This window comes from Lontra canadensis, unplaced genomic scaffold, assembly GCF_010015895.1.
Source record: "Lontra canadensis isolate GAN:19392208 unplaced genomic scaffold, GSC_riverotter_1.0 scaffold29, whole genome shotgun sequence".
In the NCBI taxonomy this organism is placed as follows: domain Eukaryota; kingdom Metazoa; phylum Chordata; class Mammalia; order Carnivora; family Mustelidae; genus Lontra; species Lontra canadensis.
Genome location: NW_022631023.1, coordinates 11618499 through 11641626, shown reverse-complemented (window position 1 = coordinate 11641626; position 23128 = coordinate 11618499). Strand labels below are relative to the sequence as shown.

The 23128-nt window shown below is 53.5% G+C and overlaps 1 protein-coding gene across 1 annotated transcript; it reads left to right on the top strand.

Annotated features, from left to right (window-relative positions):
• The first annotated feature begins 4419 nt into the window (after window positions 1-4419).
• On the top strand, window positions 4420-6700 carry OLIG2 (oligodendrocyte transcription factor 2). The gene is made up of 2 exons (XM_032865553.1): window positions 4420-4593; window positions 5366-6700. The coding sequence occupies exons 1-2, from the start codon at window positions 4504-4506 to the stop codon at window positions 6413-6415; spliced, it is 1140 nt and encodes a 379-aa protein (XP_032721444.1). The 5' UTR covers window positions 4420-4503; the 3' UTR covers window positions 6416-6700.
• Window positions 6701-23128: the final 16428 nt, after the last annotated feature.

Below are 23128 nucleotides of genomic sequence, written 5' to 3'. Positions count from 1 at the left end.
GCGAGGGAAGAAGGGGTGGTGAGAAAGGGGAGGCGCCTGGAGTCTTTCCCACCCGGAGAGGGGGCGAATGGAAAGGTCGGACTGAGGCACCGAAGCCCCCGGAACTTGGGATCCAGTGGGCCGGAACCCAGCCCCTGCCCTGACTTTTGGTCTTCAGTATCTTCATCTATAAAATGGGAACCACGCGCCTCCTCCTCGACACCGAAGGGCTGTTGCACAATTTGGATGAGATAACCAGGAGATGAGATCTTTAAAGTCAGTTCCCAATCGCCCTTCAGTTCTCTTCCAACTTTGTTTCATGGTGAACTTGGGGGGCCCAGGTTGACTTCAGTGGTCCTTTCTGGGCAGGTGGCGGCCTTGCTAGCTCAATGGGGGTGGGTGATTCAGAGGCAGAGCTGGCCAGGGAGAAGGGGCTATTAGTTCTGGGGTTTCTTTGGGGACTTGTTTGTCACTTTCCACTTGGCTTTCCCAGCACAGCACCCCTTCTCCCAAGCCCCTGGGCATTCCTTCCAGATTCCGCCCAGGCTGAGCCTCTGCTGACAGGTTGGGGCCCTTGCATTCTCAGCACCTCACACTCAAACAACTTGAGTATCTATCGACAGACGGTACAGAAGCTGCAAAGGGAGGATGTCATTCGACTCTCCCCGTTCCTTGGAATCTTGCCGCAGACATACTCTTAGAGGTCGCAGTAGCTTCTAGAAACCTTCATTTAAGGAATGAGACTCTAAATCCGAAAACAGCCACCCCCAAGACGGTATCTCAGTCTCTGATGACTACCATCACGCTGCCTCCCTGGGCCTGCTCCTCCGCTCCCAGGACCTTGGACAAATGCCCACACCTCTCCCGAGAGTGTCAGTTTCCCAGTCTGCAAAATGGGTGTAAGTAAAGTAAGTAAATGACCTTCCTAGGGCTAGGCATAGATTAAACGAGATGAAGGTTGTCAAGATCTACTAAGTGTCAGGCAGGGCTTAATTCCCCTTAAGGAGGCTTTTAGATGGAAGTCACTACCCTTGTCATTCTAAAGGCTCCCATATTCCGGCAGTCCAGATTAGATCCCCTAGTTTACTGTGGAATATCACATGTATTTTGGAATATCACATGTATTTTGCCAGTCATGTTTCACACCAGCCCATGTGCACATCCGCATGCATGTGCATTCAGAAGTATTTACCAAGCACCCTCCACGTGTCAGGCCCTGTGCTCAGCGCTGGGTCCCAGAGCGGGATGGCCCTGGACCGCTCTGGGAGCTGAGCCTTACAAGGAAGACAGACGCTGCTGGTTTGCTGAGTCCTCCCCCAGAAGTCTTATCGCTCCCGTTTGCGCGCCAAACGCTGCCATTCCGCATCCCTTCTGGTTTCCGGACCTGGAAGAATGGCTTAAGTGCTTTTTTCTTTCCTTTCCGGTGCCCGCAACCTCGCCTCCCACCGCCGGCCCTGGCTCGCCCTGAGCAAGGACGCGGCTCTCCTTTGCAGTCTGGCCTAGCCGCTGCCTGAATGTGTGCAGGAACTCGGGGAAGAGAAAGGCGAGAACGCCAAAGAATGGCCCGGGAGGAACCCGGGAAGCAGTGGGAGGTCCGGCCGATTTGGCACAAGTTCCTCCCGAGGCCGCCAGGCGACTGAGCAAAGGCCGGCCCCGACGCGCACCCGGTCTTTTGTGGGAGGGAAATACAAAGGAGAGGGAAAAACACGTCTTCCGTTTTGACGGAGGAGGCCGACAGCTTCTGGACGCCTGGGACAGCCAGGAACTCGCGGAGCCGGGCCGATTAGCCTCGGCAAGTGAGCATTCAATTTCGCGGGAAGGGGCTGCGGCGTTGCCCGGACCCACCCGGGATGTGCACACCAGGCGCCGGGCTCAAAACCTGAGCAAATGCCAGGACGCCTCCAGGACGCACGAGGGCATGCGTCGGCGGCCGGGATCTTGTCTCCGACTATTCCAGGAGCGGGTAGGAGGACTCGGAGACCCAGAGAGTTGAGTCCTGCGACCCAGTAGCCCAGGGAGGCACAGGCTGCCCCTACCTCCCGAGCAACTTCCTGGCAACCACAGAATGTTGGGGGGGTGCTGACGAGAGCAGGGGTCTACAGCCTAGAGCTGCCAGCCCGAGCTCCGGGCATGGGGAGTAAGGACCGCGAGGTGCCGCTGCACAGCCCAGAACAGCCACCCCTGCTCTAGCTCGGGCACGGGGCTAGGGCCTGCAGTGTCCATATGAGCTTTCACGGCGGGTAAGTCTGCTCTCCTGCCTCTGGATTCTGCCCTCCCGGGCTCTAAACACACATGGTGCCATAATGGGCCCCTCAACCTTCCTCCCGGCTTCCAGCTCCAGCTACTGGAGCAAGAGCGTGAAGAACCCCAGATCGCGCACTCTCGCGGACCGCAGGACGCAGGACAGTCGCCGGTCGCAAGCAACAAAAGAAGGAACCGGGGCTCCAGGACACGAGCCACCCTGTGGATTAACCTCAGCGTCTGCAACCCAGGCGCGCGCACGGTGCGCCTGCCGCCCTGTGTTAGATACACAGGCGTGCGCACAAGTCCACACCTCGGCTGGTGGCCCAGAGCTCACATTCCCGTGAATGCCCTCACTGACGGTGGCCGGAGAGGACTGAGGGAACCATCCTTTAATACCCCAGCTATCCCTGCTTCCCCCGCATCCCGTTCCCGGAGTTCAACCATAAGACAGATTGTCCTAATTCAGCGGTTTTGGGTCTTCTTGCATAACCGTTGCACGACGTAACTCCAGGCTTCAGTTCTTCATGTTTTAAGTACATATTTAACGGATGGCTGCAGAGCCAACTGGGAAACACACAGGCTGAAAAATAATGCTCCAGAAAGCACGAGATGGGGGCGAAGGCGAGTGCGCACTAGGTTTTCTATCTTTGTTTTACCCAGACACCGGGAGCAACCCCATAAGCTTATTTTTGCATTTGTTTATTTTGTGCTTTCCCAATTTGAGGGCCAATTACTTTGTTTGTTTTTAAAGTTATATATGCAAAGTGGAAGTTCCGGCACAACCACTAAACAGAGGAGGGAGGGTTGGGGTGTGTCTGTGTTTGTGCCTGTGCGGTATAAAGGGCTAGGGTCCGGGATCTGCAGAACCCAACTTCTGTACCAGAAAGGTACGGATGTAAGGGATCCAGCTCAGGGAAGAGGTTAGAGACACCCATGGCATAGTAAGGAATTCCAGCATTTTCTGCGCTGCAAAAGATTAGCAGTTTTTTCTGTAGGCTTGATTCGTAAGCAGACACAGTCTCTTGATTTTCCCATCCGTAAAATGGGTGGATATGTCAGTATCACTGAATTACCTAATTTGGCCGCTTCTCTAAGACCAGGTTTACTCCTGATGGGCAGGAGTTTCTGGATGCAGTGGCCAAGCTGGGATTGGTAAAACGTGTCTGAAAACTGCCATGAGTAGCTGATCTCACTGCCTGACCCAAGGCCTGGAGAAGTCTTTACCCAGGCCTTAGACCTTCCACTCCCCCCACCCCCAACAAACTAGCGCTTCCCTCCTACCCCATGGCTTGGTGATGACCACAAGAATGAAGGTGAAAATACCGTCATCGGTTCCACAGCTAATAGGGGGGCGGGGGGATGGCACTAAACTTTGAGCTCTAGACTCTGCCGTTCTGTTAGTGCGGTTATAGTGGGGGAAATATCTCGTCCCTGTATCTACACCGTTCTCGACTCTATGAAGAGTTGTGATTTCTTTCAAAACACCGTCCCGGAGTAGGTCTCCTACTTCCTTCCCCGCCCTTTGCGTTGCAAGGTCCTGCCCCCAGCTGGGGGCGCTACCAGCCACCCGCGAAGGAGCCGCAACCGCCAGCTCCCGGAGGCGCGCTTAGCTTGAGAAGAAAGTAGGGGCTTTGTGCTTGGTTGTACTTTACATCTGGGGTTCCAAATGCCCACGTATTGATGAAACCCTTGAGATAGGGACAGGCCGCGAGAACCCACAGAGAGATGAGACGCAAAAGGAGACTCCAGCTCCAGCTCCCGGATGGCCAGGGTTCCTCGGACGCATCCCCCAAAAGATCCGATCGCGTTGGGTATCGGGTTAGTTCGTCTGCGGAACCCCCCGGCCCACCCCATCCCCCAGCCTGGCTCTGTGGTCACCGTATTTTTATAGAAATCTGACGACGCTCCGTCTCTGTGCCCCTATCTTAACCGCATTCTATTCTGCCCTCGGTACTTCCCCGGCAAGCCCGCCCTTCTCCTCCCCCTCGCCTCTCACACCCCTTCCGCGGGTTGGTCCTCCAGTCCCTCCCCAAGAATCTCCCGGCCGCCGACGCCCATTGGCTGTGCTCGGGGAGGAGGCGTGTGCGGACCCGGCGAGTTTCATTGAGCGGAATTAGCCCGGATGACATCAGCTTCCCAGCCCCCCGGGCGGGCCCAGCTCATTGGCGCGGCTGCCCCTCCAGGACCCGCACATTGTTCCCCGCCCCCGCCTCGGCCACCGCCGCCACGGTCGTCGCCGCCACCGGGCTATAAAAACCGGCCGAGCCCCGAAAGGTGCGGATGCTTATTATAGACCAACGCGACCTCAGCGCCCGGAGTCCGGTTCTCCGCTGCGACTTTGGGGAACGAACTCCTCTCATTGCATCCACAGTAAGTGTCCCCGCCCCCCAGCAGCCCCAGCCAATATCCTAGGGACAGACGCCCCTCAACTCGCCTGCGACCCAGGAAGCTCCGTTGGAGAGGGCCCGTTGGATCCGTTGGATCCCGCCCCTGCCCGCCAGTTCTCCCGAGTGGCTTCGCTGCTCTGACTCTCCCCACACTCATCGCAGCATCCCCTTCGCCCAAATGCGAGAAGTCGGGGCGACCACAGTTCCTTATGGCCAAGTCCCGGTCAGCTGGCAAGCTCCCCGCGGTCCCCCGGACGCCCCCCATGTTATCAAGGCTCTCGGGCGCTGTGTGCCTCTGTATGTTTGTTGCGCGGTGTCGATGGAGATAAAGTCCATGCGTTTGAGAAACCAAATAAATACTTCTCTATTTAGATCTCCACCATCCCAAAGAAAAAATATCCTCGCTTGCCATTTCAGTCCTGGGGTTCAGGCTCCCTGTTCCTAATTGAAGGCATAAAGCCTCCAGAATGACCCCCTCACTGAGGGGCATCCAGTGCTCCCTGGAATAAAACAACCTGTGGATGAGAGCAGAGGATGGGGTGGGAGGGAGGGGGGATTACTTCGCGCGCACCTGTGTGCCGCTGGAAGCAAGGCCAGACACCGCGATGTGGACACGGAGCGATCGGTCACCCGCGCCCGGACCGCGCTCCGCGGTGCAGGCGGGAGCAGCTTCTCGCTCTTTCTGAGTGCCTCACGCTCGGTTTCCATCTCTCTCTCTCTCTCTCTCTCTCTCCTGTTTCTTCTCCCCTTCGCAGGAGGCGTGCTTAAAGCTCCGAGGGCCGGGGAAGGGAGGGCAGACCCTGCGAAAGCTGCGACTACCTTTCAGGGCCATGGACTCGGACGCCAGCCTGGTGTCCAGTCGCCCGTCGTCGCCAGAGCCCGATGACCTTTTTCTGCCGGCCCGGAGCAAAGGCAGCGGAGGCAGCGGCTTCACGGGCGGCACAGTGTCCTCGTCCACGCCGAGCGACTGCCCGCCGGAGCTGAGCGCAGAGCTGCGCGGCGCCATGGGCGCGGCGGGCGCGCACCCCGGGGACAAGCTGGGCGGCGGCGGCTTCAAGTCATCCTCGTCCAGCACTTCGTCGTCCACTTCCTCAGCGGCCGCGTCGTCCACCAAGAAGGACAAGAAGCAGATGACAGAGCCCGAGCTGCAGCAGCTACGCCTCAAGATCAACAGCCGCGAGCGCAAGCGCATGCACGACCTCAACATCGCCATGGACGGGCTGCGCGAGGTCATGCCTTACGCGCACGGCCCGTCGGTGCGCAAGCTCTCCAAGATCGCCACGCTGCTGCTGGCGCGCAACTACATCCTCATGCTCACCAACTCGCTGGAGGAGATGAAGCGACTGGTGAGCGAGATCTACGGCGGCCACCACGCCGGCTTCCACCCGTCCGCCTGCGGTGGCCTGGCTCACTCGGCGCCTCTGCCCGCCGCCACGGCGCACCCCGCGGCCGCCGCGCACGCAGCACACCACCCCGCAGTTCACCACCCCATTCTGCCTCCCGCCGCGGCCGCCGCCGCCGCCGCCGCCGCCGCGGCCGCCGTGTCCAGTGCCTCCCTGCCTGGCTCCGGCCTGTCGTCGGTCGGCTCCATCCGGCCCCCGCACGGCCTTCTCAAGTCCCCGGCGGCGGCGGCGGCGGCGGCCCCGCTGGGGGGCGGGGGCGGCGGCAGCGGGGGCAGCGGCGGCTTCCAGCACTGGGGCGGCATGCCCTGTCCCTGCAGCATGTGCCAGGTGCCGCCGCCGCATCACCACGTGTCGGCCATGGGAGCCGGCAGCCTGCCGCGCCTCACCTCCGACGCCAAGTGAGCGGGCCGGCGCCGGCGCGATCTGGCGAGCAGAGGGACCCGGAGGCTGCGGGCAAGCAAGGACTGGCGGCGCCGGGGGCCCGGGAGCTCAGCTCGGAGGAGCGCGGGACCTTGGGCTGGGGCTGGGGCTGGGGGTGGGGGTAGGGGCAATGGGGAGGACACCCGCGCTGGGGAACCGAAGCAACGTGGTGGGGAGGTGGGGCGCACCGAACAGTGGGGAGGGAGAGGGGCGTTCTTTCTGGGACCTAGCTCAGCCCCCCTCTCTGGCTTTAAGCAGCGCTGCTCGATAGACAGCGTCTTATAAGAAGGCACTGCTAGGTGCACCCGTCCCTCGACACCCCGACCCACCCACACCATTCCCAAGAACGGCGGTTTCCTCGCGAACAGGGCCTCAACTCGGCCCGGGCAGTACTGCGTTACACAGGGGATCGAGGGGAGCGAGGACGGCGTGGGCGACGGCCTCGCCTTCCTCCTTTCTCGGCGGGTGGAGACTGAGGGGGAAGGTGAGCTCTACCAGCGGCGGTCGGGCCTCGGCCTCCAGGGTCGTCGCTGGCCCAGGGCCAAGGGCTACGAGTTAGCTGGAAGCTGGCGTTCGGTACCAGAAGCACTTAGGGTCGCGTCCAATCTGGGTAAAGCCACACTGGTCCGAGAACTATTGCCGGTCCTCCCTGTCACTCCTGTTGGTTTGGGGGTTTGTGGTTTTCTAATAAATCTGTCTCTGTTCCCTTTTCAACAGTGCGAGCAAGCTTTATAGAAAGTCAGAATAGAACCACTTGTGGATTGGAATAATCTAAAACTGTCGACTCTGGGAGCGGTTTTGTTTGTTTGTTTGTTTTTTGTTTTGGGTTTTTTTTTTTTTAGTTATTTTAAAATAGACTCTCCCTCCTTCCAGTTCTTTCCGTCACTAAGCACAAAGTGATTTGGTTTATTACCGGATGGGCGGCAGTCATTCGGATACCTGAGGGTTTGACAGAACTCAAAGGCATGTGCTGTGAATACAGTCTGGGTTTTTTGGGACTTATGTTGGCTTGTGTAATTTTTTTCTTTCTTGGGTGTGTAAATATAGGATCAATAATGAGGTAAGTGCGTGCTGCTAAGCTGTTTGCTCACGTGACTGCCAGCCCCTCCGGAGTCAAAGCCGGGTTCCCCCTCTATTGTTATTTTCTTTGTTTGTTTCTGGTTTTTGTATTGTTTTGTTTTGTTTTGTTTTGTTTTTTGCCACCTTTAACACAAATGACAAACTTTTCCACGTGCCTCCAGCGTCCTTGCAAACCGGCTCGGCGCGCCCAGCGTCGCAGTCTGGGCTTCACAGCGCCTGCCGCGTAACATCCTTCCTCTGACCGCTGTCCCTTGCAGAGAGTGTATCATCTGTTTTATTTTTGTAAAAAGAAAAAAAAAAGTGCTAAATAATATTTATTACTTGTTTGGTTGCAAAAACGAAATAAATGATCGAGTGTTGAGATTTTAAATAAAATGTAAAGTAAGTCGGGTGTTTTCTAACCGTTGGGGAGGAGGGCGGCCCAACGAAGGGAGTGCAGGACTCTCCCGCGGAGCCGGGGCTGGGGAGCGTTCCGTTGGTTTCAAGCCGAAGAAAGACGAGGGACGCGTTTGTTCTCCGTCGACCTCCCACCTCAACAAACACACTTACTTTCTCTTTAAAACGTGTTCTGGGCATCTCTTCGGGGTGTTTCTCACAACTCTCTTGTTACTTTGATTTTCTGACGCCTAATCCGGAACTCTTTTTCCCTTCGGTTGAGGACTGAGTTAGTTGAAAGTGAAAATTTCTCTCCCCGCGCACGGAATTTGGGGCCAAGGGGGCGAGGACCACGCTTTCCGCTGGGGGTCACGCAGCTCAGGCCTTCACTTCTACCGGGATTGTTTTTTTTCCCTTTGGGCTCAAAGGCAGCCACCCACTCCCATCCAGTTCGGGTGACATCCTTAGGCTTCAGCTGCGGACCAGCCACTTGGGGCCGGCGGCCCGCCTCGCTGGTGCGCTTGGGGCAGAGCACAGCGGGACTGTCGGTCGCGGGATCTGCTAACACGACCCTCCCTGGGCGCCCACCCGGGCCTTGAACTTCAAAGTGTTAGGTGCTGGGAACTGCCATCCTGGAGGGACACTCTCCTAAACGACGCTCCCACCTCCGTGCCCCACCCTTCCCTGGTCCATTTCTCTTCTGGAGGTCACTGGGCTCCCCGCAATTCAAAACTGCAATGCACATTTAGGACTTGGATAAAATAATAATAATAATCAATAAAGAGATTCGGGTAAAAAATAGAAAAGCTTCAGCCTTTCTGGTCAAGGAGGACAAACCATGTTGCAGTATCTGGGCCTGCAGGGCTTAAAGGAGAACGAGCTCCCTTGAAAACTGTGACTGGTCCCGGCGCAGGCGACAGTTCCCCAATCCTGGTGTCTCTCTTTGATGGCTGAGGGTGGCTCCATCCCCTAACTCAGGGACAAGTGCTTCTGGGTGCCCAGCAGGCGTGTGGAGCTGGGGGCCACAACAGCAGGCGACTGGAGGTCGGGTGCAGTAGGCCTCCTTTCCGCTCTGCTTTTTACCAAAGGCCGAGAGCTGGAGGAGGCAGAACTTCTGGGGAAGAGGACGGAAGGGCACAGGGACCTGGTGCTCCCCACACGACTCCAAGAAGAGGGTAGGGCAGAATCTACTAGCTTTTATTTCGAAATCTTATTTGAAACGAAATCTGTTAAGAATTCAAAACTTGGTTGGGTTCCAGCGGCAGGCACCTACAGAAGACTGGCAGAGGCTGGAACTTGGGGTGGGAGCTTAGAACCCAGGGAACGGGGTTGGGGCTCAGTTGCAGTAGCAGCTTCCTTCACCCACTGTTAGCCTAGGCGGTGTGCACGCAGGCTCTGGGTGCGCATGGTGTATGCAGAGAGGGGGCATAAAAGAAAAGGAAATAAATCAAGTCTGCCCCTCCCTACCCCCTCACACCCAAGCTCTCCGCCAGAGTCTAGCTGCGGCCAGGCTAGAGCTGGGCCTCTTAAGAAGGAGGAGCTGGATCCAGCCAGGATCCCAGCCCTTCCCATAGTCTCACGTCTAAACTGCACACCCACCCCGGGATCTCGGACACCGTGCGTGAGAAAGGAGCATCCATGGCTCTCTTGGAGTCTCACACAGACACAGGGGAGCTTACGTACCAGGCAGGTGGCTCCTCTCGGGAGGGTGGCCCTGGACTGGCGGGGCCCCACGTGGGGGACTCAGGACTGCCACTGGGCTTCGGAGTAGAACAGAAGAAGATGTCACGCAGACTCTCAGACTTCCCAGGGTCCTTGATTGGGGGCGGCCCCCCAATAAGACAGAGGGAAAAGGAAAAGGAAAAGGAGGTAGAGTACCAGTCCAGGCCTGACCCGGTCTGCAGGTCTGGGAGAACTAGTCCAGAGGTTTTCTCCTGCACTGAGCCACAGCTCATCTTCCCCACCTGCTACGTGGCCCCCGGGTGTCCTGGGTCTCAGCCGCAGAGCCAGGGACTTCTGCCACAAGACCCCAAGGTCTCCAAGATTCTCCCCAATCCCATCCGTCCCCTCCAAGAGCTCAGCTTGAAGTTAAAGGGGAAAGCTTCCTCCAGGGCCTCTATGCTCCAGGGCCTTGTCTTCCATCCTCCCTCCCTTACTGGTCAGGAGTCACAGAGAAATGATGACTGGACACAGGAAGAACTCCTTGGGCGCTGCCCCATGCTTCTGGCACCCATAGAGTTGAAACTCCACGTTTCTGGGACAGTGAGCCTAAGGACCAAGCAAAACCTCGGACCTAATGTTCATCTCAGTCTGAGATGCAAGGTGTCACTCCCGATCGGGATGGCTATAGGAAGACCTAAGGAACGGGGATGCCCATGACAGTCTAGGGTGGGGACAGCCCTGCATGTAGGACCTGTCTTCATTCCCAGACTGGAACCAATGAAGAGCTCTGAGGCCAGTGCATTTGGATTTTAAAGCCCCCTGGACACTCTGGGTGCTGGAGAATTATCTGTCTGCTTCCCTTTAAGGCAGAATGGACCTAACAATTGGCCTAAAGTCCCTCTATTAAGTAAACACCTTCATGCCCCCTAGAAGTTCATCTAAGACAAAGGATCCTCTGTATAAGCCCCATGTCTTATTTTAAGTCCCTTTTTCACCGCAAACTTTGGGCCAAGTTCCCAGTCCCCCCACACAGGTGCCTCACAGTACCAGGAGGGATTATAGGGGAGGGGGGTCTTTGACAGGGACCCTACCCCAAGGGTCTTAAGACCCTTGGCTGGTGACAGGTGCCCTCAGTCATTGTCTCTGGAAACCCATAAGGGAGGCCAGAATCAGGCTGGATGGTTCTTAGGATAAGTGGTTGCTGCATTGAATCCACCCCGGCTGGGGAGAAGAACCTTCCTAACAGCTAGAGACAGCATCCCTCTCCTTAGTTTGGAGGCTGGAGGCAGCCCATAGGCTAAATCCCTGGGGCTCCCTGCCAGAGTGTGAGGGGCCACTCCAGGCAGGACTGAGATGAGGACCTAAGGGGACAGGGATGTGGGGAGCCAGAACTCTGTGGATTCCTGGAGCTCACTTCCCTCTTCCCCATCTCTCTCTTCAGGGGCAGTGTCACTGCTATAGGCCTGCGAGGTTGGCCCAGGTTATGGGAGGACAGGGGCTTTGCAATGAGGAGCCTATGCAGCCGATCTGGGAGCAAGGAGGCAGCGAGGAGGCATCCCTGGGGAGTTGAGGATACTAATAGGCTGAGGAGGCTGGAAGAGGAGGTGCCAACAGGTATTCTAGGCTCCTCGGTATAGAGCGTGGTGGGGGAGAGCTTTACCGTGTTGATGCATTCACTTCTCACCTTAGCCCTTTGAGGATGGCGCTGTTATTATTACATTTTACAGGCGAGGACACTGAGGCACAGAGAGGGTGAGTGAATGGCCCAGGGGCATAGCTGGTAAATGCAGGTGGCAAAGTTGTAATTCGAGAGTCGCTACAAAGCCCACCTCTAGGATGTCGTCCCACCCGTACCCTGGGCCTCCTCTCAGCATCTCCCCCGCCCCCCCTTCTTTCCGCATCAGATGTCCCAGACTGTCTCAGCGCCGCCTGGAAAATCCTCCAAGCACCTCCCCGCCCCTCTCCCCGCCCCAGCCCCCTTAGGTGACGCTCCTCGTGCTCCCTCTTTATGCCTGGACCCATCTGTCCCCGATGCCCCCATCTGGGCGGCGGACGATGCCGAAAGGCTTTGTAATTAGCGACCTTGGTGGGCACGCGGCGCGGCGCCCGGGCTGGCGGAAGGAGGGCCACAGCAGGTGAGCTGAGGAGGCCCCTATATTGGGGCGGTCGGCGGCGCCCACAGTGACTGTGCTTCGTGCCCACACAGCTGCCGCAGCCCTGGCCCTGTTGTGCGGTCCACACCCGGTGCGGTTATTCGGAAAGGAGTCTCAAACTGAAATGCCGGCAGGGGCCCGGCGGACAGCTGCGCGGTCCAGCTCCAGGACGACCCAGGGAAGCGGCAGGCGCCGCGGGGAGCTGGAGGTGCACGCCCTCCTCCCGGGGGACTTCGGGCCCCACTTCCCCCGCACGCCGCGGGCCCTAGAGACAAGCAAGTGGGCCGAATTGGCCCGCGGGCTCCCCGTTTGTATCCCCTGGACAGCCCAGCTGGGCGCTGGCTTTGCCAGGAGGCGTCTTTACTGGGGGGTGCTCGGGCGGCCACATCGCGGCTGGGCGACCTTGCGCGGAACCGTGCGCCCGCGGACCCTCTGCCCTTGCTTCCCCGATCTCGCGTAAGCAAAATGGGTAGGCGCGGCCCGGCGGCTCGGTCCCCGCGGGGCGCTCACACCTACCACCCCCACCGCCCCGGCCCCGCAGGCCCGCCCCGCCCTCCGGCTGCCCCAGCGGGGCCCACACCGGTCTGGTTCGAAGTAACTGCTTTGGGCCGCCTGCGGCTTTGGTTTGGGAGCTTTTCCTCCCACGCGGCCGCACCGCCTCTAAGTCCACTGGTTGTGGTAAGAGTTGGGGTCCCCGGAGAGCGACATACACAGATCCCGCCCGAGGCTCCTCAGTTCGCGTGGGGGTCAAGCAGCGTCTCGAGGGAAGCTCGCGGGCCCACCGACACCTGCGGGGTGCACGTGCACGTAGCCGTGTTGGTGCTCGGAGTCGGCACGCACCCGCAGGGTCACGCACGCGAGTTCGCTCTCACCCGGCCTCGAAGAGCCGCGAGCCTGGAGCTCTGTAGCCCTGGTCTCAGGGGCTGGAAGCCCTGGGCCCCTGCGGAGCTCTGGATGCCGGGTGAACCGATTTTGGGGCTTGAGGTAGCTCTGTTTACCTCTTCCCTCCTCGGGCTGACCTGTCTGTTCCTGCCCAGGTGCCTGTAGGTCCCCTAGAACCAGCCCACCTCCCTTCCCTCCAACCCGGCCAAGCCCTAGTCCTGGAGCCCAGGATAAGGGCCAAGCAGAAATCCGCCAAGGGGCCACAAGCAGGACCTTGTGCAATTCACTCATCCTCAAATCGTGGCAGTGAAAGCTGACTTCTAGATCAGGGCTGGAGTGGCCTCTTGGAAGCCCTGGGAGTGCTTTCTGAGCCGGTTACCTCTTCCAGAGAAAGAATGGAGTCAGGTTGTGTGATCACCAAAGCTCCCAGGCAGATCAGGGTCTAACTGATACCAGAGCCCTCTGGGTCCCGTGGTCCACCGCTGTGGGACCCTGTGGGTCCACCCTCTGGCCCACAGGGACTATCATGGGTGAAAACAACTCCTTTTGGTGTTCTGTGTGTGTGCGGATGGAATTTATAGCCTCTGGTTCAGTGGCGTGTAGACAATTCTGGAAATGTTTACCATCCTTGATTGTGAGGCTCCCCCAGTGGTAGAAACTAGTTCAGAGGCCTTTGTATCTAAATGTGCCTCTTGGGGGTGCCTGGGTGGCTCAGTCCTTAAGTATCTGCCTTTGGCTCGCCGTCAGGATCAAGCCCCACATTAGGCTCCCTGCTCAATGGGAAGCCTGCTTCTCCCTCTCCCACTCCCTCATTCTTGTCCCCCCCCCTCTGTCAGATAAATAAATAAATTATTTTTAAAAAATAAATAAATGTGCCTCCTAGGTGTGAGTCTCTGAACAGTGAGAGTCAATGGAGGAGGAAGGGAAAGAGGAAGTTTCTGGAGGGTGGGGACTGAGACAGGAGTGTAAGTCCCCTGGGAATCATGCACTGATGGGGGACATGGAGACGTAAAGATGAATGGGCATCTTTGTTTTTACCCAGGACATTTGTAGTCAGACTTAGACCTCAACACCATAGTGAGCCAGGTTACAAGACGTCCCCCAACCCTACCCCAGCCTCTGCTTCTTCTTATGGAAGAAGAATAATGAATAATAGTCCCTTTTTGTCTCCTTCTGCCTGGCCCCTGCTGTGAATGGAAGCCCTGGGCCCCCCGGGGGCCTGGCCAGGTTGTGGCCTGCTGCCAGATCTGGACCCTCAAATGTGAGCTTGGGCCCCCAAGAAGCAGCCATGAGTATGTAGGTCACGGCAGGATGGGTTGAGCACCATGGAGACCCTGGTTGAATAATGGGGTATGTGGTAGTATGCTACCTTGGCCAGGATGCACTGGCTGTGTGACCTTGAACATGAAGGAGATGTAGACTTGATGCTAGTACTGTGTTCAAAGGGCATAGGCTTGAAAGGGACAACCTGGGCCAGGACCAGGCACACGGGCATGCCCAGGGAGGTGGACATTTGCCTGGCTGCTGGGGTGTCATCAATTGAACCTTCTGGAAGGTCTTCAGAGCTAAGATTCCTGGTGGTCTTGGTCACATGACCCACCCTACAGCATGGGGAGAGGGGTAGCGCTGTGTGCTTCAGGAGCCCAGGAGAGGCCTAGAGGACCTCTGAGATCTACATACAGTGTCTGGTTCTTAAACCCCTCAGGGCAGGGCAGGGCCGCCTTCTCACTCTCACATGCCCCAGGGGGGCACGGTTGGTCCTCACTGAGTAGTCTTTGCATTACATTGTGGAGAAGGACCTACACTCCTCAGAGAAAGCAGAATCAGGTTCTTTTAAGGCCAGAAGCCAGGATCAGAGAGGAATTAATTGAAAGACAGTTTGCCTGTGAAGCCAAGGGCCCCACAGTCTGTCCCTTCCCTCCTCTCCCTCAGAGCCAGGCCTGCTGGTCCCTCTGTCTGTACCCATCTGGTGGGGGGTCGAGGGCACGGGTCAGCTGGAAGGCTGAGGGTGCTTCCTGTTCTAGAATCCCAGCCAGGGGCCACAGGGAGAACAGTGGTGGGGCCTCGTAGGAGTTGGGCTGGGGGTTCCCCATCACTGCCAACTCTGAACTCACTCAGCTGTTCAGACCAGTGTAGCTAATGAAGACACCGGTTGCTGGTAGCTTAGCCAGGGGGGAAGGAAATGACTTAGAGCAGCCCAGGCTCCAGCAAAGACCTGCAGCAAAGACACAGAACCAGAGGCTGCTCAAACAACATCCCTTGGACACCTTGGACAGCCCCCCTCAGTCTGGGGTCTGACCCTCTCTCTGCACCCCACTTCCTACATGCCCTGCCCCCAACCCAGGCAGGATCAGGGCTCTGGCCCCACCGGCCCTCCAGCAGATCTGTTCATCCTCCCGCCCCCAGTGCGGTGTTTAACCCATCAGTTTCCCCTCCCACCCACCCCTTCCACCTTTTTCTGTTTGCTTTCATGGAGGTGAAACCCATACACATAAAATTCACCATTTGAAAGTGAGCAATTCAGTGGCATTCACAGGGTAGAGCAGCCACACCCTGATCTAGTTCCAGAACATTTTTATCACACCAAAGTAAAACCCTGCCCCCATCACGTGGTCCCTAGGCTCCCTGCCCCACCCCGCCCCAAACAACCACGAATCTCTCTGGCCTTCTGTCTCTACGGATTGGCCTATTCTGGATACTTCAGATACGTGGACTCATACAGTCTGTGAGCTTTTGTATCTGGGTTCTCCCCCTAGCATGTTTTTGAGGTCTGTCTATGCTGTGGCACCTGTCAGTTCTCCATTCCTTTTTAAGGCTGAGTGCTATCCCTCTGTATGTCTATATCACATTTTGCATCCATTCATAGTTTCATTCAGTTCCGAGTAACCTCAGGTCCCTGCTGCAAGGTATCCTGGTGAAAAGAGGTCTGGCCTAGTTTAATAAGCCAGGTCTCTAGCTGAGGGTAAGGGGATTGACTTAAGGCAAGGGGATTGACCTCTCTGGGCCCCAATCTACTCATCTGTAAAGTGAAAAGTTTGGCAAGGGTCATTTCAGGTTACAATCACTGTGACTTTTTGCCCCCCCGGCACTCATAGAAAGGATCCCAATGCCTTTTCTGCCAGCCACAACCCTGTGTCAAGGAAGGACCCCATTACAACAGGCCCTGGGGCTTACACAGTGCCCCCCAGTGGATGGACCCCCCTCATCTGTACCTTTGGGTCTTAAAGACACCAAATCTTAGTGAGAAGCATGGTTGAGATGAGTAATGTTTTGACTTACTCCCTTCTTGAGTATCCAGCCAGACTCTCAGCAATTGTGATTTAGTGATGAAATGGCCAACTTATTTGTCACACCTGTATGTATGTGTAACATTATGCATGTTTAAGAAGTGAACGTTAGGGTTGGGTGAGCCTGGTGGTGGGTATTATGGAGGGCACGTATTGCATGGAGCACTGAGTGTCCTGCATAAACATTGAATTTTAGAACATTGAAAAGAAATAAGATAAAATAAAATAAAATAAAAAGAAGTAGACATTTAGCTCAGTCAAAAGGATTTGACATTGGATGAGTGTGCAAACTGATAGCCTGACTCTGTTTGCTTGATCTTTCATTCCACGCACATTTACCATCTTGCTACCCCATCTCTTGCTTTGGGCAGGTTGGCAACATACAGACAGAACAACGGATTTAAGAAATATGCCCATTCTTAGTATGTAAGAGCTTTAAGACCTACCTGATTGGAGGGGATAGTCAGCTGATCCTGTCCAAGTGGAATTGAACTTGGTGGGGGCGGAGGGGGGAGATTTAATGTAGGGAGGGTAGTCTTATCTCAAGGGTGTTTTATATTTCTTTTTTTCATATGGAAGCTAAGTAAATTGAGATAATAATTTCACCCCTTCCTTTTCAATACTCCAGCCTTAGGTTGGTATTTCCAATCCCCTTACTCTGCTCATTTTCCTTTCCCCCCATACTATATATATTTTTTTTATTTATTAAGTTCATGGTTTATTCTCTGCCTCTGTCAGTGGAATAGAAACCCCATGAGGCAGAAATCTTTGTTCTTCCTGATCCCTGAAGTAGAACACTGCCCAGCACATAGAAAGTACTCAGTAAATATTTGGTGGAATGGAATGAAAGCAGACAGATGACTTTTGCCACCAAGCCCTTCCCTAACTAGAAAAGAAGAGACATGAAGCTTCCCTGGGCTTCCCAAAGAAGAAGACACTAGCAAAATCTGATCCTGTCTAAGTGAATTGTTGAACTCTGTTTGCCTTCCCCAAAATGCTGTTCTAAAAACAGCAGGGTCTGGGAGGCTGATCTTATACTAGTCCTGGGCTGGGCTTCAAGGAAGGGATTTTCTGAAATAATGTATCAGTGAGGATCAACACATTTACTCAAGCTGTAACATTCTTCAGACTTACTAAAACTGCAACATTCTCCGCTGCTTCCTTAAGATCTTTGGGTTCGTTTCTGATCACAATTAGCATCCAGACCTTGAGGCTTAACACTGACCCTGAAAATTAAATAGATTCATAGTTGGACAATTTGTTCTAATCCTTTAGGAGGTAAAAACCTTGGACTGAAAAAAAGAAGAAAAAAAAAAAAGACCCATAATCAACTTGCTGAATCTTTCCTAAGGGAGCCTATCTAAAAGAGGAAAAGTATTTCCCGGCAAATTAGCCGCTCCCACAAACCATCCCCATCACTGTCACAAGCAGAATGAGAACATGTCAGAGGGGGAGGGAGGGTGGCTGCAACTTTTCAAATCAGACAGCCAGCGTAAACCTTAACATTAAATATCCCAAGGAGGGGGGGAAACCTCAGTGGTTGTATTTATCCCGAATGCAAAACTGTCCCCTTTGTTGAGGTCGGCTGAACTAACTCAGCAAGGAGAACAATGTCGAGTCTGCTGGCGAGCCATGTGCTAATGTGCTCATGCATTACAGGCCGCAACAGATGGCTGTGAGAACACTGTGGGCCGCGCCTGCCTGGGTCGGGACGCAGAGCCCAGTGCTTCCCAGTTTGGCCCAGTTATCGAAACACTGCTTCTCTATGGCGAGATGATGGCTGTCCGGGGGGAGGCAGGCCCTACCCTTCCCGCGTGCAGTGGGCCTGATGTGGGAGCAAAGGTGTAAAGGGATAATTATTGGGGGTTTACCACGCCATGGAATTGAAAAAGGGATTTTCATGCAGTTGGAAGTTGGAAACGGGGGAGATACAAGTTATATGGGCCCAGCATGTTAGCTTGTGCACCTCGCTCACACTTTTAATCTTTTCATTTTTAAATTTCCCTCCCCTCCCCTCTGAGGGTCTGTCCTCTGGCTTTCCCCACATCCCAGTGAATCACTGCAGAGAGAAAAGTAGCCCCACCCCCACAGCAAAACAAAACACAAAGGAAACAAAACCCAGCTTTTTGCAACTACGAAGTCAGGCTCCAGGCTCCGGAGCAATTCCTCTGGAAACATGCAGCTAAGTGGAAGGCACCTGGTCTACTCTAATGTCCATCCCTGCTTCTCTGCCAGTGAGAAGAAGACCCCCCAGTAACTACCCTCTTTGCCCTTCCCACGGGCTCCTTGAAGCAAAGGTCTGGCCAGGTTGGGCTGGGCCAGCAGCTTGGGTCCTGGGAGAGGGGCCAGGAGTGTCAGTAGCTGTCTTCACGTTCCCCCACCTACAGAGCTGTCCAGGCCACCCTGCCTCCTCCGCTTGCTCCTGCCCCCAGAGCTGGGCACTGGGACTCACTTGGAACAAGGACTCCTGAGATGACAGTAGGACAGGGCGGGAAGTAGCTTAGAGATGTCACCCCAGATCCACACAGAGACCCAGAGGCGGAGGGAGCTGGAGAGCCACAAACCTCTCTGCTCTGACTCTGAGACCCATGAGGAGGAGGCAGGAGGCGGTGTATCCACCTTCCCCGCCCCCCACCCCCACTGGGGCAATTTGGTCTTCAAAATCCAAGTTTAAGTTTCATGGAGTTCAAGGGGAGCCCTGGGAAGCTGGCATCTATCCCACCGGCTCCCCAGCAGCTGTGTGTGCGGCTCAGCATTCCTCCTGTTAATGCCATTGTTGGGGTCATTGTGATGTCCCCAGAAAGCCCTGTACAATGTCCATTGCCTGGGAGGGAATAGCAGCGAGCTGTTAGCGTTAGCGCAGGGCAGTCTCTAAGGTATCACTGATAGCACCAAGGGAGATCCTGAGAGCCTTGAACAAGTGAATTCTACCTGAAGGGTGTGGGGGAGGTCAGGGAAAGAAGGAACATGAAGCCACCAGTGCCAGGGCCATTGGGTCAGAAGGAGGCTTTGGGGAGGGGCATTAAAGTATTACTTAAGATATGGGTGAGGAATAGCAGGCTGAAATCTGTTTTCTAAAGAAAAGGGAATGAACTTCCACATGAGTGGTGAGGAAAAGACAAATTTGAATTTTAAAAATGTAGATCTGGGGGCACTGAGTGGCTCAGTCAGTTAAGCATCTGCCTTTGGTTTAGGTCATGATCTCAGGGTCCTGGAATCGAGCCCTGCATTTGGCTCTCTGCTCAGCGGGGAGCCTGCTTCTCCCTCTCCCTCTGCCTGCCTCTCTGCCCTGCTCATGCCAGCCCTCTCTCTCTCTCTCTCTGTCAAACAAATAAATAAAATCCTTAAAACAGTTTTTTAAATAAAAATTCAAAAATGTAGATTTCGATAGCCCTTGTGGGTCGGTAGGACCTTTTTCCATTTTACATTCATTACCTCACTTAAAATGCACATTTTCCACTTCGCAGGTGTGTTCTTGGGGTTTGTGTGCTCACACAATGTTCAGGGACAGAGCCCAGAGGTCTGCGACTCTCCTCACCCCATGAGGGGGACTGGACAAGCTGCCATCTCCACAGAGCCATTCATTTACAAACTAATATGTTACAAGGACCCTTGTTCATGCCCAACCTTTGAGAAGCTGCCCCCCAAAACTTGGCACCTTCTGTACCCGCTAGAGGGGAGGTGCAGACTCAGCCAGACTCCAAAGCCACCGCCTATTTGGAGTTTGTTACAGGACACATCTTTTTCTTTCAGCTTACCACATGGCCTGTCACCCATTGAAAGGAGCCCAGCCCTGAGACACACCTTTGCTTCTGGTATGTTAGAAAGGAAAAGAAAAAGAAATGCAGAACCCATGTCAGACACACAGAATCCAGTGGAATCCAATCTCCCCAAACCCAAGATGGTGCAAGCTAGGTGCAGACCCTGAATTATGATGACCGGATGTGCCACGCACCCCGAAATTTCTATTTGCTTGACACTGACGACCTAGAACATTTCTAGTGCTGCCTAATTAAAAAAAATTTTTTTAAAGATTTTATTTATTTATTTGACGGAGATCACAAGTAAGCAGAGAGGCAGGTGGTGGGGGCTGTGTGGAAGCAGGCTCCCTGCTGAGCAGAGAGCCTGATGCAGGGCTCTATCCTAGGACCCTGAGATCATGACCTGAGCTGAAGGCAGAGACTTAACCTACTGAGCCACCTAGGTGCCCCTAAAAAAATTTTTTTAAAGTAATGTCTATGCCCAACATGGGGCATGAACTCACAATCCTGAGATCTACCAACTGAGCCAGCCAGGGGTCCTGCCTGATGAAAATTTAAAATGTGCTTCCCTCTTTCCTGACTCACACTCTGTGTCCCCTACCCCCATTCATCCCTCGTTTTAAATTTATCTTTATAAATTTTGTTCTGCCTAAAAATTAAATTTCCCATCAGCGATTTCCCTATACTTCTTGAATTTCCAGGTCAGAGCTTTCCTGGTGTATTACATTGGGTTACGTTGGGTTACATTGGGTTACGTTGCTGGCCCACTGCTCCACTGTGTCCTGTTGGGCAACTTCCTGTCCTGATGGAACATCCATGCAAGCAATAGGAAGGAGCTAGATCCCTGGAGCTCTGTCCAGCAGAACTTTCTGCAATGATGGAAATGTTCTGTAACCATGCTGTCCTGTATGGTAGCCGCCAGCTACATGGGACCATCGAGCACTCGAAATGTGACCAGTGACCAAGGAAATGAATTTTAAATTTTACTTAATTGTATTTAATTTTTATTCATTTTAATTTAAATAGTCACACTGTGGCTAGTGGCTACCGTGCTGGAGAACCTAGCTCTAGAAAGAGGCCACAGAATGTTCTAGTAGTCTGGCTTCATCAGCGCATCAACTCATCATATTTCCACCGCCCAGACTAATACAATCTGGCTAGGCCCAGAATGTAGACAGTTTCCTCAAACTCAGAAGTATATCTTTTACTCAGTATACCTCAGAAGTGTATCTATACTCAGAAGAATATCTAAAACATTACTTGCATTGATCTTATCAGCAAGGAAAACCACCATTCAGTGCCAGTCAAGATTATGAAACTCTGGAAGGATCGCAGAGCTGGCAATGTTGACCAATCTGTTACGGACATTCAAGACAGCCATCTGGCATCACCATGCTTCATCCTTCACTTCCTCCCAAACCCACCTAACACACCCACAGCTCTGTTGGTTTTTTCCATCCTCTTCATAAAACTCATTTTTTTCTCTTTATTTTTAGCCTTCCACCTAAATCACTAGTGTTACTACCTTATGAGTAGTCAAGAAAAGCACGTTTCCTTTGCTGATGCCCTTATTAAGTTGCCCACATATCTTCTCCCACTCAAATATTTGAAGACTTGAGTTCCAAAGTCTTTGCTTTAGAAGGCATGCCCACCATCAACAAAAACTGTTCCATGATCTTTGATGACCATCTGGAATGTTCTTTAATTTTCCCAAGATATTGCAGATAAATACATTCTTTGTGTAGGGACTTCATACAACCTCAACTGGAAAAGTACTGTTGGGTAATGAAATGGTTGGCTACTCTACTCAGGGTTTCTCAATGTACTGCTGTTACACTTCAGGCTGGATAATTATTTGTCATGGGGGGCTGTCCTGTCCATTGCAGAATGTTTATTAGTATCACCGACCTCTACTCACTAGATACCAGTAGCACCGTACTCCCAGTTGGACAACCAAAAGTGCCTCTAAATGTCCCCTGGGGAACAAAAAATTGCCCCCAGGTGGGAGCCCATGCTCTTCTCCCATTTAACACTCCCATTGTGAGCTCATATGGCAAAGCAGAGGAGGAAAAATCCACACAAGGCTTTTGATCTGAATGCTTCATGGTGTTAAACCTCTTTCTTCTTTAGGGTTCTCATTAGTGACAGACTTTGCCCCCGAACTATGAGAAAGGTAAAGACTGAAAAATTGACTTTGCTTAGATAACTCTGGCACACTTTCTAGAACTAAGAAAACGTAAGGAACTTGATTTGTTCACTTTCCCACATGGAACTGTTTAAAATTATGAGACAGCCCACAATGATGTGATGCACCAAAGACAGACTGAATTTGGTGAAATGCCAATAAGAAAAGTTCACATTGATTGGGCTCTAACCACGTGCTCAGCATCTTTCCAGGAACACTGTTTCAAGGACTGTTTTTATGCCTACTTTACTGATGAGGAAGCAGAAGCCCTGAGATCAAATAGTGAGATGCAGAGGTGGGATTTAGGATCCCAGACTTATTGGGATGATGCTATTTCCTGCTATATGTGTTCCTGCTAAATTTTCTTTTACATAGAAAATATTGATTTTTAAGTTGACTTTTCACTTTGGGGTGATTTTAGATGCACAGAAAAGCTACCATGATAGTGCAGAGAGCTGCTATGTGCTTGGACATCTTACATTCCCTTGGAGCATTTGGCACAACTAAGAAATTGACATTGCTTTAAAAAAAAAAGAAAGAAAAGAAATTAACATTGTTAACACTGATATGAACTGAACCAGAGATCTGTTTGGATTTCATCCACGAAATTTCAATTTTTCCACTAATGCCTTTTGTCTGTTCCAAAACGTGGAGGGTATCCAATCCAGGCTACCACTTTGCACTTACTCGATGATTATTTTTACCAGGGTAGACCAAAGACTTGCTCAAAGCAGTTATAGGCACTGCTCCCATGGAACGTGTTATACAAAAATTCCATTGTTGGAAAAGGTGGACACAGAGAAAGCTAATCACCACTGGATTAATATTTGGTGGAAGGAGATTTATGAGATTAGGGGGGAAATCAGATGAGCAGGGTACACTGGGAGGAAGTATTAAAAACCCTGAGAGTGGAAAAGGGCTGACACATCCTGAGGGACACATAATTAAAGTACAGCAGATGACAGCTCCCCTGGAAAAGAATACAAAGAGAGAGCAGTGCCACAAAGGCTGCTCGGGGCAGAGAGCAATCTGTTTTACGGAGGGACAAGAGAACCTCCCCACTCCTAAAATCTTCTTCCTAGGACCCACTCTATTTTGCATTGCATCTTGTGCAACTTGTGCTGCAGAGTTACTGAGAGTTCAAGGGAGAAATGAGAATCAAACAGTCGAGGAGTCTCTGCATTGGGGCATCTGTGCAGATAGAAGAATCATGCCGCATGCTTGTTTCAGAGCTGCCAGCAAACTGAAAAAGCCTCACTTCTGAATTAGAGACGAGTGGCTTCTAATCTGCACCATAAACATCCAGAACG

What these genes read in the sequence shown, in the direction of transcription:
- OLIG2 (XM_032865553.1), top strand. Translation starts at nt 4,504, where the DNA reads ATGCTTATTATAGACCAACGCGACCTCAGCGCCCGGAGTCCGGTTCTC. An exon ending in CTCCTCTCATTGCATCCACA is followed by an intron (nt 4,594 to 5,365) that starts GTAAGTGTCCCC and finishes TCCCCTTCGCAG; the next exon opens with GAGGCGTGCTTAAAGCTCCG.